At 34.0% G+C, this 19,889-nt stretch overlaps 3 protein-coding genes across 4 annotated transcripts; 2 read left to right on the plus strand and 1 right to left on the minus strand.

The window, feature by feature from the left end:
- Positions 1-315: 315 nt before the first annotated feature.
- LOC108488102 (sugar transport protein 8-like) lies at positions 316-2,414 on the plus strand. Its single transcript, XM_017792409.2, has 4 exons — positions 316-451; positions 610-929; positions 1,014-1,640; positions 1,722-2,414. The coding sequence occupies exons 1-4, from the start codon at positions 316-318 to the stop codon at positions 2,193-2,195; spliced, it is 1,557 nt and encodes a 518-aa protein (XP_017647898.1). The 3' UTR covers positions 2,196-2,414.
- Positions 2,415-3,476: 1,062 nt separating this feature from the next.
- Positions 3,477-8,391, plus strand: LOC108488504 (uncharacterized). Of its 2 annotated transcripts, none has more exons than XM_017792780.2 (9): positions 3,477-3,809; positions 4,083-4,287; positions 4,543-4,633; positions 5,125-5,270; positions 5,633-5,876; positions 6,167-6,271; positions 6,360-6,542; positions 7,110-7,311; positions 7,580-8,391. In XM_017792780.2, the coding sequence occupies exons 1-9, from the start codon at positions 3,638-3,640 to the stop codon at positions 8,071-8,073; spliced, it is 1,842 nt and encodes a 613-aa protein (XP_017648269.1). In that variant the 5' UTR covers positions 3,477-3,637; the 3' UTR covers positions 8,074-8,391. The 2 variants fall into 2 exon arrangements, with proteins under 2 accessions (XP_017648269.1, XP_052884575.1); XM_053028615.1 differs by having other exon boundaries at positions 3,477-3,767; positions 4,059-4,287.
- Positions 8,392-10,744: 2,353 nt separating this feature from the next.
- LOC108486922 (transcription factor DIVARICATA) lies at positions 10,745-13,438 on the minus strand. Its single transcript, XM_017791086.2, has 2 exons — positions 12,092-13,438; positions 10,745-11,919 (listed from the first exon to the last, which is right to left on the minus strand). Exons 1-2 carry the CDS (start codon positions 12,514-12,516, stop codon positions 11,412-11,414), a joined length of 933 nt encoding a protein of 310 aa, XP_017646575.1. The 5' UTR covers positions 12,517-13,438; the 3' UTR covers positions 10,745-11,411.
- Positions 13,439-19,889: the final 6,451 nt, after the last annotated feature.

The following is a 19,889-nucleotide window of genomic DNA, read 5'->3' on the forward strand; positions in this document are numbered from 1 at the left end:
AATTAGGCTTCAAGCAGTAAAAACAGTTTCCAAGAATAAACATTTAGCATAGTTTGTTAAGATTTAGATAAGTGGATAAAATCCAAAATCTTTGAAAAAAAAATTATATTTAAAACTGAATATATTAGTTACGGCTAACCTAATATTAACATCATCTGATTGGATTAATCTTTTTTTACAGCTATCTATAAATAATCCCAGAATGCTCTTCGTTTTCAATACTTTGTTTAGCTTTCTCTCTCAATAACTTAGAAAAATTAATCTCATTCGTCGAGATCTTTAGTTTAAAAGTATTGTTTTTAGTGTTTCTTAATCATGGCGGGTGGTGTAATCGCGACTGGTTCCGGCAGTGAGCAAGACTTTCCGGCGAAGCTCACCCTCCAAGTCTTTATTTGCACCGCCATAGCTGCCTTTGGTGGTTTAATGTTTGGCTACGATATTGGAATTTCAGGTGTCTTTTTAGTTACTCTAGATTGTATACTTCAGTGCGTTTTTTTTTTAAATTGTAGCGACGATAATCCTTGAAACGACGCTAAATAGTAAAGTTATAGCAACTTTAAAGTCACGAAATTCAGTCTATTAATGTGCTGCTGTGGCGTATATATACAGGAGGAGTGACAGGGATGGACGATTTCCTATTGAAGTTCTTCCCCAATGTTTACGTTAAAAAGAACCACGCTCATGAAAACAACTACTGCAAATTCGACGACGAGTATCTTCAGCTCTTCACGTCGTCCCTTTACTTAGCCGCCATCGTCGCCAGTGGCGGCGCCTCCTTAATGTGCAAGAAATACGGTCGAAAACCAACCATGCAAGCTGCCTCTATCTTCTTCTTCATTGGAGCTATTCTCAACGTGTCTGCAATGAACCTTCCTATGTTAATTCTTGGAAGGCTTTTCCTTGGTGCCGGTGTAGGATGTGGTAACCAGGTAATTGAAATGATCTTCCCTTAATCGATCCCCACACAGAAAACAGCATAAATTAATCATATGGAACTCTCATGTTTGAAACAGGCAGTCCCGCTGTTCATTACCGAAATTTCACCGCCAAAATTCAGAGGAGGACTCAACATTTGCTTTCAGTTGCTAATCACAGTCGGCATCCTGGTAGCAAATTGTGTTAACTATTTCACATCGAATATAAAAAACTATGGTTGGAGGATTTCATTGGGCGGCGCCGCCGTGCCAGCCGTAATCCTCCTTGTTGGATCGTTCGCTATTGTGGAGACTCCGACGAGTCTGATAGAAAGAGGAAAGAAAGAAAAAGGTTTAAAAACCCTAAAGAGAATCAGGGGTGTAGACGATGTTCAAAAAGAGTTTGAAGAAATGGTTCGAGCCACAGAGGTTGCCAATCAAATCAAACACCCTTTCAGGGAACTGATGAAGAAGCCGAGCATTCCTCCAATGATTTGCGGCACCATCATTCATGTATTCCAGCAGTTCACAGGGATCAACGTGGTCATGTTTTACGCACCGGTGTTGTTTCAAACCATGGGGTTCGGGTCCAGCGCGTCGCTTTTATCGGCCGTCATAACTGGCACTGTCAATTCATTGTCAACAGTTATCGCCATCTTTACAGTAGATAAAGCTGGAAGGAAGAAACTACTCGTTTTTGGAGCTCTGATTTGCATGGTAGCTCAGGTAATCAAATATTATGAACAAAAACTTAGTACAGCCCTCGATTAAAACTAAATTATCATCTAAGTTTCTTGTTTTTTGCAGTGTACAATTGGGGTTATTCTTAAAAAGTACTTGACGGAAACAAGCAAAGTACCCAATAGCATAGCCAAAGTAGTGGTGCTTTTAATCTGCGTATATGTGAACGGATTTGCATGGTCATGGGGTCCTTTGGGGTGGCTAATATCTAGCGAAGTCTTCCCATTGGAAACACGAACTTCAGGCTATTTCTTTGCGGTCGCCACCAACATGCTTTGCACATTCATCATAGCTCAAGCATTCCTCAGCATGCTTTGCCACATGCGAGCCTACATTTACTTCTTCTTCGCCGCCTGGCTCATCGTCATGTCCATTTTCGTAATGGCGATGCTCCCTGAGACCAAAGGAGTCCCCCTTGATGAAATGGTTGAAAAAGTATGGAAGAAACACTGGTTCTGGAAAAGCTTTTTCAAATCTAGCGACATTGAAAGACCGAAAGCTATGGTCCAGCTTGAGCATCAGGAAAAACCAAACCATTAAAAACACCTTTGTACATCTCTTTGGATTTCATGTCTCCGCCCATTTGTGTATTTGATGATAATAAGTTAACACAGTTTTATCTCTACTATAGTAAGGTAAGGGGAAGAATATTTGAGAAAAGTTCTTAGGCTTTATTTTTCACTTAGAGATTGTTCCAAGGTTTCCAACAACTTTCCTTGATACATTTTCTTTATTTATTTATTTTTGCATTGATTTTCTATTCATTTTGGTTTGAATTATTAGTCTAATCATGAAATTAAGATTGGATGTTTACATAAAGGCTGCAGTCAATGTGCATGGCAAGGGTAGATACTGTCAATAATTTTTCTATAATAGAAATTATAAAATATTTATCTACTTATTATTAAAGATATATATAAAAATAAAACAAACAAAAATAATTATTAAAAATATAATCATGAATCTCAAATATAAATTGTGAACATAAAATTAAAAGAAAAAAGAAGATAAAACTTCGACCAGTGAAAGTTGTTTTAATCTTAATAAATAGATATTAAATTTTGGTTACAATAAAATTGTAGTTTGAAAGGGTCTGAATGATGATTAGTTGAGTTGAATCTGAAATTTTAAATTTTTAGTAGATTTTTCAATAACTATTTTTGAAAATAACATGGAGATTTTTTTTATATTTTGAGAATATCAGGTTTACTCCTCTACCTTTTGTTATCTTCTTTTATTCAATAATATTTTTGGATTTATAATATATAATATTTACTTTTTATATTTTAATTTTTTATATTTTATAATATAATATAATTTAAATATTCCGTATTTATATTCAAAGTCATTTAATTTATATAAAATGTTTAAAAATAATGATACCAATGTAAAATAAAAATTATCATAATTTAGCATTTATATTTATCAAAGTATACCAAACATACCAATAAGTATTAGATATAGTGGTAAGCTACGAACTCCGAATATAATAATAAAATACACATAAAAATAAAAAATTTTAATTTATCAAACAAGATCAATTACTGAAATTTAAATTGAATAAACAGTAAGAAAATTCGAAATATTAAGAGCAAATAATGATATTTTCTGTTTTTCTACTTGATGGGTATGTTTTGCACTCTTGATTTAAAATGGCAAAAATATATTAACAAATTCTTAGTTTGGGTGCCAAAATTGTCATTTACTGAAAATTCAGGGATCAAATTGTTTTCCCTTAATATTTATAACTACCACCATTTGTCGATTTCCCGCTTTACATTTCTTTATATAAAAGGTAGTATTATTTAATGCTTTACAGCATGAAAACCTCCGAACTTTCATTGACCGTCGCGTAAATGCGTTGCCATCTTTCCACAATTTAACCATTTTTTAAAAGAAGAACCGTCCCAATTCCAAGTCTAAAGCAATGAAACATTTTATACCGTCTGCTTTCACTTCCATTGAAGCAGTCAGCGGCGGAGATGAACCAAGCGGAGGAGACGATGAGTTGCGTTTACAAGAACCCAAATGCGCCTACAGAAGATCGAATCAAAGACCTTGTTTCTCGGATGACCCTGCAAGAAAAGGTCGGTCAAATGACCCAAATCGAGCTCTGTGTTGCTACTCTTGACGATGTCAGAAACCTCTCCATCGGTACACTTTTCACCTTCTTTTGCTCCACAATCATTGACCCATGCAGTTTACGTGCTTCAACATTCTTTGACCCCCCCCCCCCCCACGTTCAAACTCTACATCTGTTGCTGCTCAAATCTCAATTCATATTGACTAAGATAATTACTGATTCGTTTTGTCATAGTTACAGACATAATGAAGTTGCCATATAGATCCTTGACATGAACAATTAACATATATGGTTCTAACTCTATGTTTTCTTTTTAATGTAATTATTGGTGGACGATCTCGTAGGGAGTATGGTCAGCGGTGCAGGGAAAGAGCCTTTAGAGAAAGCAATGGCATCCGATTGGGCCGAAACGATTGACAGGTTTCAGCAGGCAGCAGTTGATTCCAGGCTTGGAATACCGCTTGCCTATGGGATCGATGCGGTTCATGGTAACAACCGGTTCTATGGTGCCACTATATTCCCTCACAATATTGGCCTTGGAGCCACAGGGTACGTTTCATCTTTAACCCCAAAATTGAAATATTGATCACCATTTCTGATTTTATCTATAATTATGCTGATAAAACAATAGGTATGAAGATCTTGATGTAGTTTTTCCAAAGTCATTTAGGAAATTAAAGGGGACAGGGAGAGTTTTAAACTAAAAGGAAATAGACTTATCTCTTAGCAGAAGCTGGAGAGCATACTAAAAATATGGTACTAATATTTCCTAAATTTCTAATTAGTGTTTCAAATATGTAATAGAGATGCAGATTTGGCTCAAAGGATCGGGGCTGCAGTAGCTCTTGAAGTCAGGGCAAGTGGCATTCACTTCAACTTTGCTCCCTGTGTCGCTGTAAGTCAATACAAAATTAATCAGTCAAATCTTCTTTTCTTGAAGTGATTGCACTGGTTAACTTCTGATTCAATATCGAATAGAATATGAATAATTTACTTTATAATGGCAATCAAACTTCATTTTTCCATATTCCAGAACTATGAATGGTAAGGGAAGCTTTTCCCTGCTTTAAATTGCTGTAGCTCCTTTGTCAACGATGTAATGTCATATTTACTTTCAATTTTCCAAGTTATGTCTAACAAAGAGTGATGCCTTCTGAAGTTTCAGTCTTGTTGCATGCTTGAACACTGAAATAATCAATCTTGTCCTAATTGAAAATCATATGAATCCAATGCTTGTTTGTGAGTCTTAACTCATATTTGGTAATTGGTGTCAAACTGCTGATCAAGTTACAAGTTATGAGTCCATTGCATTCTTTGATCTGAAGCTTTAAGTTGACTTTAGAAAACCAATTTGTCTGAGCAGTTTGTTTGATTGGATCAAGACAGGTATGCAGAGATCCTAGATGGGGAAGATGCTACGAGAGTTTTAGTGAAGATACTAACATTGTTAGAAAGATGACTTCCATTATTACAGGTTTACAGGGACAGCCACCAGTGGGACATCCGAAGGGCTATCCTTTTGTAGCTGGCAGGTTTGCCTATTCATGTTCATTTGATTTGTTCAAAAATATACGATTTCCGTTATAAATCTTGCTAAAGTTTAGAGTCTAAGGCATGTTTGAGAAAAGAAAATCTAAAAATATCCAATCAACCAATGCCATCAACTATAAGCAATAAAGCTCTTCAACTTACACATGAATGACTCTTTTCCCTTTTCACATCATTGTATAATATACCGTGCAGGTTTTACAGTTTCATACGAATTTGTCAGATTCTCTAACCACCTTTTTACATTGGGTCTCTTCCTGTCAGGCACTATATATATATTTCTAATAAATACCGGCTTAGTAATTGTCTACGCATTGGAATCTAATTGGAACTTATTTGATTCCAGATACAATGTCATTGCATGCGCCAAGCATTTTGTTGGAGATGGGGGTACAGAAAAGGGTATAAATGAGGGAAATACTATATCATCATACGATGAGTTAGAGAGCATCCACATGGCACCTTACCTTGATTGTCTTTATAAGGGAGTTTCAACAGTTATGGCATCTTATTCTAGTTGGAATGAATGTAAACTTCATGCTCATCATTTCCTCTTGACAGAAATTTTGAAAGGCAAACTAGGTTTCAAGGTAGACAATACCTTCATGGTCACCATTTTTCTTTTTTCCTTTCTTTTTTAATGGAATGGGAGTTATTTTCTTATTGTTCTAGAGAGGGGGCTATCCGCTTACACTTATGTAAGATTGTAGCCGAATTGCTCCACATGGATGAAGAATCTTTATTTAAAAATTAAAATGATTGAGTAATACCTCAGGCTAAATGAGCAATACTTGGTTTAAGTGTTTGTGAATGTAGCATTTGCGTGCATAGGGAAATTTGATTTATATCCAGTCAAGCTTTTGGGAAATCACTGTTGCAGGGTTTTCTGATTTCGGATTGGAAAGCACTTGACAGACTTAGTGAACCAAGAGGCTCAAACTATCGTCGTTGTGTGTATACTGCCATTAATGCTGGAATTGACATGGTATATAATTTGGTTCCAGATATATAGGCTTCTTTATTGGATTCATAATTTACTTTCTCTGTCTAAACTGAGTAAAGCATATATGCAGGTGATGGTGCCTTATCGGTATAAGCAATTTATTGAAGACTTGATATCCCTGGTAGAATCAGGGGAGATACAGATGACCAGGATAGACGATGCAGTTGAAAGAATACTGAGAGTGAAGTTTGTTGCTGGTCTTTTCGAATATCCCTTCTCTGACAGATCTTTGCTAGATACCATTGGCTGCAAGGTATTAAATTGCAGAATTAGGCATTCAATCTGTTGACCTTAGTCATACTTGAGATGCTCTTGTTGGACTGCACGAAGTTTTTAATGTCTCACCACTCAACAACTGCTTAGAATATATTTTCACCAAAGGACTTCTAATTTTCCAAGAATTTGTTTTACATTTAGGGTATTTGATGACGAAAAATGTGGCATAAACATGTATCTATTAGAATCATGGATCAGGGAATGAGGAGGAAGAGTACAAAAATGCAATTATGAAAATACTGGCCCTGAGGGTGCTCAAAAACCTTATAGTGATAGGGTAAGGATATCCTATAATCGAGCACATAGGCCCAAACCTGAGATCACCACCTCTCCTTCTGTCTAAACCTGGAGGTCATGAGGAATCATAGTTATCTAGAGTAATTAGTGATTGCATTTGTTTTACCTTTTACTGCAATGCAAATTTTGTTGCTATCCTTTGCTGTAGATATTCAATGTATTAACTATCGCAACTCTGCTTATAAAATTCTTTTCAATTTTATATCTGAGTTGATAGATTCATTGTCACCTCAATGATTTCCTGCAGCTGCACAGGGAACTGGCCCGTGAAGCTGTTCGCAAGTCCTTAGTTCTATTGAAGAATGGAAAGAATCCAGGAAAGCCTTTCCTTCCATTGGAGAAAAATGCAGAAAGGGTTCTTATTGCCGGAACTCATGCTAACAATCTCGGATACCAGTGCGGTGGTTGGACACGTTACTGGCAAGGAAGCAGTGGCAGGATTACAACTGGTAAGCAGTTATATAAGACCATGTTTTCTTCCCTCTACTAAACCCCACCAGCTATCTTTAAATTGTTCCTCTCCATGTCAACTCCACGGTATGAATGATGCATACTTGTATATTTCACATGGTATTCCCCCAATTTTTTATTTTTGTTAACTAGTTATCTAGCATAATGCTTTAAAGTCATGTTATTGAATCGAAAATTGTCTAAAATATACATACAAATATTGCTTGGGTTACAAGTAACCTGAATGTTGGATTTATTTCTTTTTAGGCACAACAATCTTGGACGCATTCAGGGAAGTCATGGGAGAAAAAACAGATGTGATTTATGAAAAGTATCCTTCGCCAAACACCTTGTCTGGGCAGAATTTCTCTTTTGCCATTGTAGGAGTTGGTGAAGAACCATATGCAGAGTCTGCAGGAGACAATTCAGAGCTAGTAATCCCGTTAAATGGAAGTGAGTTAATAAGCACAATTGCTGATAGAATCCCCACATTGGTGATCCTGATATCTGGAAGACCCTTGGTTATAGAACCATGGCTTTTGGAGAAAATCGATGCTCTAGTTGCTGCTTGGTTACCAGGAACGGAGGCAAGGGGTATCACCGATGTAGTATTTGGAGACTATGAATTTGAGGGTCGATTACCAATGACATGGTTTAGGACAACCGAAGAGCTGCCAATCAACAAAGGAGACAATTCATGTGATCCTTTGTTTCCCCTTGCCTTTGGATTGACATACAAGAAGGAGAAACCTACAGAGTAAATGATTTTCATGGCCCATGTCAGCAGTGCCAATGCCCTTTTCTTTTTTAATAATCAAGGCATAGACACCTGGCCCCTTAGCAAAGTTGATCATTGATTTTTCCATTTTGGACTTTGTCTTGAAAGGCTTGCCCCATGAATGAACTCAACCACTTTGTTGTGGCACTTCAATCTGTCACAGTTCCCAAGTCACAATTATGTCAGTAATCATGTCTAGGGGCCGGTCTCTCCTTTTTCTTGATAGTGATTTGTGGTGTTTTCACTGGCGTAAATCAAGTTTGATTTCTTAACATGCATGGATGCATTTCTGAGGATGAAATTGATCCAAAAAATAATAAAAAAAATAGAAGGTATTTTGAGTCTTATCTAATAAGAAGAAATCTCAGGACAAGAATTGATGCACTCCCAACTCCCCCCCCCCCCCCGAGATTCTCAACCAAAAATCCCAAACGACATCAAATAATGCTGGTGACTAATGTTTTGAATGGCATATATATGTCCTTTTTGTTTTACCATTTTCCATTGTCCTAAAGATACCGTCAAAACAAATTTGTTGTTTTCTAATTTGTTTCACTTGTAACAGTTATGCTGCATTGCAACCTTTTGATTGCATTAATTATTGCATACTTTTTCTTGCTTTGTAATTTGTACAAAGACCCCAAAGTTAGATCAGTGTGAAGTTCTTTTCTACTGAAGAACAACATAGAAAATACCCTCTTCCCCAGTATAGCTGCAGATAAGAGCTTCAGTTACAAACATCAGTTTTTTTGGTTTTATTTCCCAACCAGAAGCATTACAAGAGAAGAATCAGAATAATGTTAAGATAACCGAAAGTGTCAAATTTATGACATAATATATATGTGGTCGTAACTTGTTAAGATGCTGATAAAAAAGAAAAAAAAAATTAAGAATAAAGTTGGCTAGATGCTTTTTTTAAGATTATTCTGGCTAGTTTTTTTGTCAAGCTATTTGATATGACCATATTGGTCATAATTTCCCAGTATTCTTTGCTTCCTATACGGGACTGAATATACAAATATGCCACCAACTTTGTGTGGTTGCCTTCTGCTACTAGGCTGTGCAGGGATAAGAGAAGATTTTGGATATTGAGATTTGAATTTATGCTTATTTAAGAACTCCTCGGATTCCGACTTGAGTTGACTTGAGTTCTTTTCTTTTTTTCTTTCTTTTTTTTTTTTTGAAAATTTAATTTAAAATAAGTTCAATTTTTTTTTTTAAATTCAGATAAATTTTGTCCCACTCATTTACCAACGCATCTTCTAATTTTACAAGTACTTTTTTTTTACAGATATTTACTAAAATTGCAACTTATATTTTACCATTTGCCATTTAAGTGGAAATACAAACAAATAATCGAAGCACTTGGTGCGATGCCCTACATATTAATAGGCACATGATTAAACCCGCAATGAACAAATATGGCCAAAACAATCCCTGCATATCAGTGTGGTGCATAAATATGCAGAGAGAGAGAGAAATGAAAAATATAAAGTTAAATAATCATAAGGACATTGAAAATCATAATTGCATTTATTACTTTTTCGATGAAGTATATTTTATAGATGAAAAGTTGACCACTAACTATGACAATCATTCAACGCCACAAGTGATTCATAACAAAACTTATGTTTTAAAGAGAGAGAAAAATGAGAGAAATCTTAAATGTGTTACTTCAATGGGCTTTATTGGTCTTATTAGTTCATAATCATTGCTAATTTGTCTTATTAAATCATACAAATCATTAGTTCAAATCACCACTTAATTAGTGAGAAGATTCTTTTTTCTTTATGAAAGAAATTTAAGGTCAATGAAATTTCACTAAAGGAGAATCTCAAGGTCTCAAGGCTCATTCACAAATTTTAGAACAAATTTGTGGGTCTATTGATTAATGGGAAAAAAGGAAAAGTAAAAGAAACTCTTTTCTGTGCCCAATGAAAAGCTTAATAGTTTTGTCTCCATGAAAGAGTTCAGAATTTGAGCATTAAGATTTAAAAACGAGTGGAACCTTATTATATTCATTAAGTTGATTTCAGACGTGCACTTAGTGTCAATAAAATCATGAATGCTTTCCAAACTTGCCACCATTATTAGGAAGATTGAAGGAGAGAGATAAGTTAAACAACATACTTTTAAAAGGGTTTTGGTGCAAATGATATAAATAAACAAGGAAATCAACAGGGCAATCTAACCTGAATCTTGCTTTTGAATGCTATATATTCTGTTAGCGTAACCAATAATATATACTTAGAAGGAAGAATCTTCTTTTTCACAAGAGGATCTCTTAACAAAGATCTCACGAGGAAGGGAAAAAAAAAAAGGGGGGGAGGGGGGCATTGAAGAATTTGATGCTCAAGTTAGTGGGTTTCAGAGTCAGCCTCAACTAAGGTTTTGAAGGTCAAGAACAGTCAAGTAGGCCATTTGGGGTATTTGGAAAATGGGTTTACTGCAATAGTCTCAAATGCCTTGTGACTCAGCCTATGTGAACCGAGATCCAACCAAACCAGTTCCGAAATGTGATGGGGTGCAGCCATTGTAAAGGTTGAGGCTCTACCTAGAAATGTAGACCCTACATGGGGAGGCTTCAGAACTTTTCAACCTACACATAATAACTTTTAGTCTATGATTTCAGGAATAGCAGCAAATGTTGAAGCTTTTGTGTTGGAAACTTGGAATTCATTGGTTTCAATCAAATTACTAAGATTTACAACATGGAACTGCCAAGAGTTTACAACCAGATTAAGGAACTTCAGAAAATATGGAAGCATACATTTTTTCGGTATATTTACAACCACTAAGTCATGCCTAAAACTGTCTAAGCTTTTGGACTTCTGGTTGTAGTTGCTTATTCTATTGCTTCATTCTCCATGTGAGCCTGCAATTCCATCCCTACTCGCCGATGCATGTATGGTGCGCTCCAAGTAACAGTGCAAAAGTAATGTAGTTTTCTCTTATGCTTCAAATCATATTCCTAGACTCTAACACAACTTTATCCCTAACACATATTCCGCGTGTCCGTCTGTTGATGCAGTCCAGATAAGCTCACCACTATTACCAAATAGCATAACAATTTGATCAAGCACAATCAGATTCAACTACAGAATCTAATACAAGGGAAATCCTTGTTTAAGAATCTTCCTTCAGAGTTTCACATTTCATGGTCTGTAATTCCTAGCCAAACTCAATCCTATCCCCTCCTGCTTGAATGCTATGGACTAAACTCGAATTGTTGATAATATATTCACATAAAACCATAAAAAGCACATAGACAGCTATAATAATCAACTGAAAGAAGGCATGGCTTATCTAGTCAGGTGAAACTCAGAATAGGTGGTTTTGCGGATATTGCTCGGCCGATTGCATCTGGAAAACCAAATTTTGCGGTCCAAAATAGGACTCATGAGCAGCACTTCTTTGCAGACTCTGCCCCTGCATTTTCAATCCATAGGAGGGAACCCCGTAAGGAGAAGACATCAACATACTTCCTTGTGCTGAATTGAAAGCCATTGTTGCCCCACCACAAGGCGGATTCCATTGAAAGTGTGTTCTGGGCATGGCAGCAGAATTTGGCTGCTGAGTGAGCACCGAAGACTGTTCGGGTGAAGGAGTTCCCTTATTGTCCGGTGAAGGAGTTCTCATGTCGTTGAGATTGACCGTTGTTATGTCATGGATGCTAGCTCTTCTCTTATCCTTCCCTCCAGAAAGCTGCCTAATGAAATACTTCTGAGCATGACTAGCCACCTGAGTCGGTGTTCGAGTGACAACGAAATTGCGTGATATATTTCTCCAATCCCCTTTGCCATACTTTTTTAGCCCCATCAAAAACAATCTGACAAAATTCCATGAACATTGGTTCTTGTCAATGACATACAACTTGAACATAAACAAATCAAAAGCTGAAAGTACTGCTGATGCAAACAGACAATATAGATCACTAAAAGAACTAGCGTATTTATAATTGTTCATAAATCACTTTTAGACGTACACCGATTTAAACTTACTTATGCTCCTCTTCTGTCCAAGGAACCCCTTTTTTCCTCTCATGATCTGCAGGCCTGCCTGATGAGGATCTCTTTCCGCCAATTCCATATGACTGTTTTAATCCATCATAGCCATTGCTATTCACCCAATCCAATGTGAATGGGGAGGTGCTATATCCAGGAATTGGAACCAGCCCTGCTTCTATACTGCTAACATCAGCTTCTAATTCTCTATATTGCTTGATCACATCTCCCACCGTCTTCCCTGGGATCATCTCAGCCACTTTCTGCCATCGATCGGGAGTATCTTTATCGTAAACCGCCAAGGCATTCTCGAACATCTTGTTCTCTGCTGATGTCCATTTCGTGCTCTTACTCTCTTCACCAAACCAATTTCTGCTGGAGAGATAAGATGCCGGAGAGAGAATTTCCATTTCCCACTTCATAACATTAAATTTAAGCAAAAAAAAAAACTACCAAAACACGAAATCTTTTTTATTCAAACAAGCTCCTAATTCACTGATCGTTTCAGATGATTGATCGCTTGAAGAATGGAATTCCAGTTGTAGCACTGGATAAGAGTTTAAAACAGAGCAAAAAACTATAGGGAAAATGCAGAGCGATAGGGTATCAAAGGGAAAATATCAGCGTTAAATCAGGGAGCATTTGCAAGGAATCAGAATACCTTTTTTTCAGTGTCTAGGCAATCCTTGAGGAATCTAGAAAATACCCACTTTCAAAAAAATAAGAATTTCAAAGAAGTGAAGAACTACAAAATTCCGTAGCTATCAAAGTAAAAACACTCGAACCATCCAAAAAAAAAAAAAGAAAAACCTAACACCACAAGTCCACGATTAAGATCTAAAACTGTGAAATTATCAACACTAACATCAGAAGGGGAAAAAAACTGCAAAAGAGCAAATACCCAGAAAAAAAAATGAAGGAATCTGGGATAGGAAATCTATATATATTTTAACATAGAATATATTTATAATATATTTTCCTCTCTTTTATAGAGTAACTGAAACAACTAACACTGAACTTGAACTTCCTCGATAACCCAACTAAGGAAAAAAAAAAAAAAAGGAAGTTGACAAAGGTGGTGCTAATACACAAAAAAGGCTGGAAATGAAAACCCAATTTGGAAACTTGTAAAAAAGGAAAACACTGAATTGAAAGAGAAGAATGATGAAAACTGAGAAAAGGTCTCTTCTTTCTTCTTGAAATGAACAATAAAGAAAAGAGAAGAAGAAAAAATAAAATAAAAGGGAAAAAGAGTTGTAAAATCAAAAAAGCAAAGCTACCAAGCTTCAAGGACTGAATCTGTTAAAAATTAAAATCTTTGGAAGAGAGAGAAGAATTGAAGGTCCAAAGTAAAGAAAAAAAATGTTTTATTGGAGGGAAAAAGAATAGTGGGGGCTACCGTCAGCTTGAAATGGGGTAACTGGGTAAGCCGCCAAAAGAACGGTCCAGATCAACGGTAAAAAATACATGCGGCAACTTGATTTAGTGGGTCCCTTGGACGGTTACAACACTTTGATTGGGCAGTCACCCCCACATAATTGTACAGGTTACAATCTCAAGGACGGAGTAGAACTGGGGCCCCCGATCAGATCTCAACACGTGGGATTATATGATTGGTTAATCGGGACATAATGGTAGGCCAAGTGTAAGTAGCCTAGGTCATTCTCCAACCAATGAGCTGGATCCACGTAGGAGGTTTAAAAAGCGTAACTGGTAGGAGCAACCGCATGAGATCGACTGCAACTTGTCTAAGCATTTTCTTAGCACGCCGCATTCGCCAACCCAACCAACCACCGCCTCTGCTCGCTTTTTAACAATGTTGGTTATTGGAATAATGATACCTCCCCTACGCTCCTACTCATGTGCGTGTAATGTACTATTAAGAAAATGGAAAGTGCCACTGCTACTTAATTAATAAATAAACATTACTGTTACATTTTTATTTTTATTGATTTTTGGATACAAATATTCTTTAAATTTCTTTGATTAATTGAAGAGTGAATAAATTAATAAAACCCCACTAGTCACCTTGTGAGGCGCGTGGATAACGCGCTAACAAAGTCGTATGTGCCCAATTTCCTCTTTTTTCTTTTTTTCTTTCCTACGGTCCCGCAGGGCCTCAACCAGTTCAAACAGAGCGGTCCCCTTCGGATGTGACCAACCGCTCCACTGCTAATGTGTTTTGTCGAACTCCAGCCTCACCGTCGGCCATTGGTAAAACAAAGTAGGATTTTACCCCTCGATTTGATTTAATAAATGATGCATAATTAAATCTTATATACCACCAAATTAAACATAAAAATATTGAGTAATAATTTAGTTAATATCGATATTATTATTAGTAAAAGAGATAAATTTGAGTACGTTAAAATATATTATTTTTATTTAAAAATTAAAAGATGATAAATAATTTTAAATATTATATTAAAAATAAAATTTAAAATTATGATATTACATTCATACGAGAAGAAGTAAATAAAAATATATATATTCTTGATTAGATTTTAATATATCTAATTTTTAAAATTTGAATAAATACAGTAAGAGGAGATTTCATGGATTTGATTTCCATTTCCGGTTCAAATATTTTTTTCCCGACAACTTTTTCCACGCTTTTCTTTATACTATAAATTAAGCTTTTAAGTGGGCCTAAAACTCAAAGCCCATAGAAAATCAAAAGGGATTTGTAGATTAATTAAGTACAAATTAAAACTTCAATGATTGTTTGCTCGATCCAATTAAGAGACAAATAGGCTTTCAAGTGTCCTTTTTGAGTGCGACTTTGATTTGCAGTTGTCAATTTAAAACTAAATATGTTCAGTGTTTTTTTAAAGAGAATATATTATGTTTAGTTTGGTGTATAAATCTTGGCCACTTAATGGCATATATAACATTAAATTTTCATAATTTATATGAAATTTTTAACAGCTTCAATTGATTTACTATGTATCTCTTCCATTTATTAGAGTAGAGAAAAGCAATTGGATTCCGTGACCAATTTTTTATCAACACGTAATTCAATGAATTCACATGTGGTCACACAGGGTAACTACATATTAATGGTACTTATAGTCCATTCTAATTAAGAAAAAGAAATACTTGTCCAATGTTTGGTCGAAAACAAAGTTATTATTCTTTATTCGCATCAAGTTCTATCTTTTCAAAAGAATAGACAAATGATAAAATATATATATATATTTGGTTTGAATTGTTTAAGAATATTAAGAGAGTTCAGAGCTACTTGTCTGTCTCCACAAATTTAATCCATTCGAATCGGAATTTGGACTAACATTTCAGCCATTTATAAATTATGTTTATAATTTATTATCTGCAAACAAAATCGTTAGCATTAACAGGAAATTAAATAATATGTAAATAAATAAAATAATTATTATGTCTGTAAAAGAATTACTGTTTTAGAAGTAATTTTGTCTTGATCGGTGTAATTGAATAAAAAGATTGTTTTTCTCGTAAAAGTTAAGAAATAAATAAAAATAAATTCGGGTAAACCACACCAAATTTAATTTTTAATAAAGATTGGAGGGATCACAGACAGTCCCGTTTAAAATCTAATCTTCTAGACAGAATATAACACTAATGTAATTTAGTAAAACACTTAAATTTTTAGAGAGCAAGAATGAGAGAGACAAGAGAAAATTGAATTTTCTTGTTTTTCTATTTTGTGAAAAATAATAGAGAATTTTTTCAGTATGCAATATTTTGAAAAAGCATTTTTAATTTACATTACCAACAACTATTAAATCCGTCGACAGTGAATATTTAAAAAATTAATTTCTGAATAAAAAAACTTTTATCTATGATCGGACTCATTGATAGATTTAATTTAAATAAAAATGAAACGTGCACTTAAAACCATAAAAGAGAACATTTAAATGGACAAATAAAACAATATATATATATATAAACATGACACTTCATTTAAAAAATTCTCATTAAATTTGTTATTTTATTAATATTGCTTATAAATTTTAAAATTTACCAATAACAGATGAAATTATTATTATTATTATTATTATTATTATTATTATTATTATGGAAGGAAGTCCATCACTCCAATATGGTTGAATAAAGAGTTGAATGAAACCCACATGCATCTCATTGATCTATCTCTATCGTCTTTAAAGCCCAAGCAATCAAAATTACTTTTTCACCCTCTATTCGATCTCTCAAAAAAATAAAAATAAAACATCAAACATCAAAACAAAATGTATATTGAAACAAGATCAGGGAATCTTTTAATAAATTTAGTTTCTTTCAAAGAATTTTAAGAATACACTTTTACATATTGACTTGGAAAATTATTTTCTAAAACATATATACGGTGAATTTTAATCATACATATCAATTTTTCTATCACTTCAATATATATTTGAATGTTGAATCAAACTTTGAAATTATAACTTAAATTTAAGTATTTGATTAAATTAATATCATAATCAATAATCAATTAAATTAATTAAAAATTATAAAAAAATAACTCATTTATGATGTGCGTTTATTTTCTTTTTATAAACTAATAAAATTTACACAGATTTGGCGAAACCCTCTATTAAACGAAAACATTATTTACTTTTTGGTAAATTATATTTATTAGATAAATATTTTCACCCAGCACTGTAATTTAATTTGAAGTTTTTAAAGTCCCACATCAAATGAGAAGGTGTGAGGTGTAAGAGGTGATGATTGTAGGTGGTTACTTGAGTAGGGCCAGGGCCCATAATCAGCCTTTATTGTCGTCGGTACCCTCGAATCTGGCACCAATATCAACTCAGGAAACGTGTCCTTGATTTTCTCAACAACACAACCATTTACTATTTCAAAATTCATATTTGATGCTGTAAAATGTCAACACTACCCTAAATAACAATAATAAAATACAAGATATAATTCTTTCAAAAAAAAAAATACAAGATATAATGTCTCCTTTTCATAAAATTTATTATTTCCTTTTAGGATTTTAATTAAAAATTGATTAGCATTCCAATAAAATTAATTAATCTGAGCAAACGAAATCATTATTTTACCCTAAGACGAAATAAAAAAAAAAAAACAAAAAGTTTGAATTCATAAGACACTAGATGCCTGACGAATCCATCCAAATCTTGACAAATAATTATTGTTTAAATTTGACACCACACCTACACTAAAAACATCTAGCGCCAAACCCCAATTCCCATTTTCCACACTATGATTTGTGCCTAAATTATAGTGAATTTGTCGACTTATAAAAATCTTCATCCAAAGTTGCTTCCGTTACTGATTTTCAAATTTAAAAATTGTACAAAAATACTGCTTACATTGTGTTGGAAGCAGCAGGAATTTTAATTCAACTAAAAGTAAATGTTTCTGATCTAACAGTAGTTGGTTGATTCTCTTCTCTGCTCATCTTCACTTTTCTAAATGAGTTGCACCAAATTTTTGGCTTTAATGAATATATAAAAAATTGATTTCGTAAATAAATAAAATTATTACTCCAAAGGTACAAACAAAAATCAATTTCCTTTTGGTAAGTTGTTTTTAACATATAATAAGATGTGCCCTTAGACATGAAAAAACCAAAGGACGATTGACCCTTTGGGAAGCATGGGAATGGGGAGCAATAATAATGGGGTGCTGAGACTATGGGGAAGAAAGGCAGAAAATAATAATAATAATAATTGAAGGCAGCAACAGTTTATTGTTTTCCATTAAAGGAAAGATTCTTTCTTTCCTAAAAGTCAATAACTCAGACAAAATGGCAGTGCAAGTGCCTGTGTCTGTTTTCAGCTTGCTATTACTTTTTTCTTTATTTCATACGTACAAATTAATGGATTCATGTTGCGACTTGCGAGTATTATTTACAGTTACAAATACAGTCGTAAGTAACATAAAAAATATCATCAAGATTTTTATATTACAAGTTAAAATATATTTTCTTTTTTCTATTTAAAAATAATTAAATTAATTAATATATGTTAGATAAAATAGTAATCTCATATTTTTATTGTTAAAATTTTTATTATTAAAATAGATTATTATATGTTAACATGAGATAAGAAGAGACTACGGATGATGTATTTATTTTAATTAGTAAAATTAAATGAGACCATAACTAATGTAATAAAAGGAATTTATCTAATAATTTTTGGATCAATAAATAAAAAAATCATAAATGGATTAAAGTTTTTTATCGCATGCCATCCTTAAATTTCATTGAACTGTGTGCCAATTGTACTTTGAAGAACTGAAAAAAAAAAAAAAAGACACGAGAAAAGCAAATCGAAGAACAAATTAGTTAGTAAAGTTAGGATTGAATATAAAGCGTTGCGTTTGAATATATTTAAAAATTTTTAAAAATTATTTACATATTTAAAAGGGCAGGTAACTTTTTTTTTCTTTTAAGAAATAAAATACATTAAAAATATTTGTAGGGTGTATCGTATTTATTGGACATTTTGCAAATACTTATTGAAAATAGACACGTAACGTCGTCATGAGGAGATATGTGACATCACGATGATATCTCACTTAATGTAGCTACGTTTTAGACTCTAAACATAATTTTTTCTCCCAGTCGAATTCTCATTATTCTAAGAATATTTTAGTATAATTAAAACTCTAATCTTAGCTTATTTAAAGGGATCATTGTATCTCTATTTTGTGAAGCCAATCAACAAGGGTTTTTCTTGATGGCGATAAGCTGTAGTCGCATATGAGTTTTGATGAGAGTTTTAATGATAATTATAGAGAGAAATTTGTTCCCGAGTTAGAGCTTTATTTCGGGGTTTGAGTATGTACATTTAGGTTTATTTTCTCTATATTGTACTTTTGTTTGTTTACTCATTTAGTGAAAAGTCGAAGCTTCATTTGCTTGTGGTTTTCCCCGATCTTTGAGAATTTTCCACGTAAAATATTTGTGTTCGTTTTTTTCCACTTTTACTATTTTATTATTTTTATGGGTCAATCCCCAACAAATTGATATCAGAGCTTGGTTCAACTTTCGCAAATCGACTCATTTGATGACACAACAACGAATTTGAATATCTTTAAATTCGACAAGATCACAAATTTTAATTTTTAACAGTTTTAGATAATTATGGATGTAGCTAATTTGACCGAAGAAAAGAGTGATGATTTGTTGTTCTCCACATATAATATGGATGAAGGTGGAGTTATATCAGATGCCAGACATGTGCTTGGTTTAGAGAAGAATCTTTTCCTCTTCTGGTCCTTAGGATTCAAATAGTTCGCATAGTGTTTGAGGCAAGGATGGTCGCAGAGGGTTACTATTAGGTGGAGAGAGTTGATGCTTTCTCTCTTGTTTGAGTATTTCTAGCCCTTGTTGCATTATACGACTTTGAATTGACATTCTGCATTATTCGAGTTAGACCCGTGACGGGGAATGAAAAAGGAGGCGTGATAAATACGAGTCAATGTGGAGATTTGTAGGCACTTATCAAAGACAGACACGTGATGTCACGATGAGGAGATATGTGATGTTGCGACAAGGAGATATGTGACGTCGCGACGATATCTCACCTAATGTAGTTGTGTTTTATACTCCAAGTAAGACTTCTCTCAATTGAATTTTGATTATTTTAAGGATATTCTAATATGATTATAACTCTAATATAAGCCTATCTAAAGGAATCATTGTATCCATTTTTTGTGAAGCCAATCAATAAGGCTTTTCTTAAGAGCGACAAGATGTAGTTGCATATGAATTTTGGTGAGAGTTTTCGTGATAACTATGAAGAGAATTTTGTTCACGTGTTAGAGCTTTGTTTTCGGTGTT

Source organism: Gossypium arboreum, chromosome 5 (genome assembly GCF_025698485.1).
Source record: "Gossypium arboreum isolate Shixiya-1 chromosome 5, ASM2569848v2, whole genome shotgun sequence".
NCBI lineage: Eukaryota > Viridiplantae > Streptophyta > Magnoliopsida > Malvales > Malvaceae > Gossypium > Gossypium arboreum.

What these genes read in the sequence shown, in the direction of transcription:
- LOC108488504 (XM_017792780.2), top strand. Translation starts at nt 3,638, where the DNA reads ATGAACCAAGCGGAGGAGACGATGAGTTGCGTTTACAAGAACCCAAAT. An exon ending in TGTCAGAAACCTCTCCATCG is followed by an intron (nt 3,810 to 4,082) that starts GTACACTTTTCA and finishes ACGATCTCGTAG; the next exon opens with GGAGTATGGTCAGCGGTGCA. An exon ending in CAGTGGCAGGATTACAACTG is followed by an intron (nt 7,312 to 7,579) that starts GTAAGCAGTTAT and finishes ATTTCTTTTTAG; the next exon opens with GCACAACAATCTTGGACGCA.
- LOC108486922 (XM_017791086.2), bottom strand. Translation starts at nt 12,516, where the DNA reads ATGAAGTGGGAAATGGAAATTCTCTCTCCGGCATCTTATCTCTCCAGC. An exon ending in TGGACAGAAGAGGAGCATAA is followed by an intron (nt 11,920 to 12,091) that starts GTAAGTTTAAAT and finishes GAATTTTGTCAG; the next exon opens with ATTGTTTTTGATGGGGCTAA.
- LOC108488102 (XM_017792409.2), top strand. Translation starts at nt 316, where the DNA reads ATGGCGGGTGGTGTAATCGCGACTGGTTCCGGCAGTGAGCAAGACTTT. An exon ending in CTACGATATTGGAATTTCAG is followed by an intron (nt 452 to 609) that starts GTGTCTTTTTAG and finishes GTATATATACAG; the next exon opens with GAGGAGTGACAGGGATGGAC. An exon ending in TGATTTGCATGGTAGCTCAG is followed by an intron (nt 1,641 to 1,721) that starts GTAATCAAATAT and finishes TGTTTTTTGCAG; the next exon opens with TGTACAATTGGGGTTATTCT.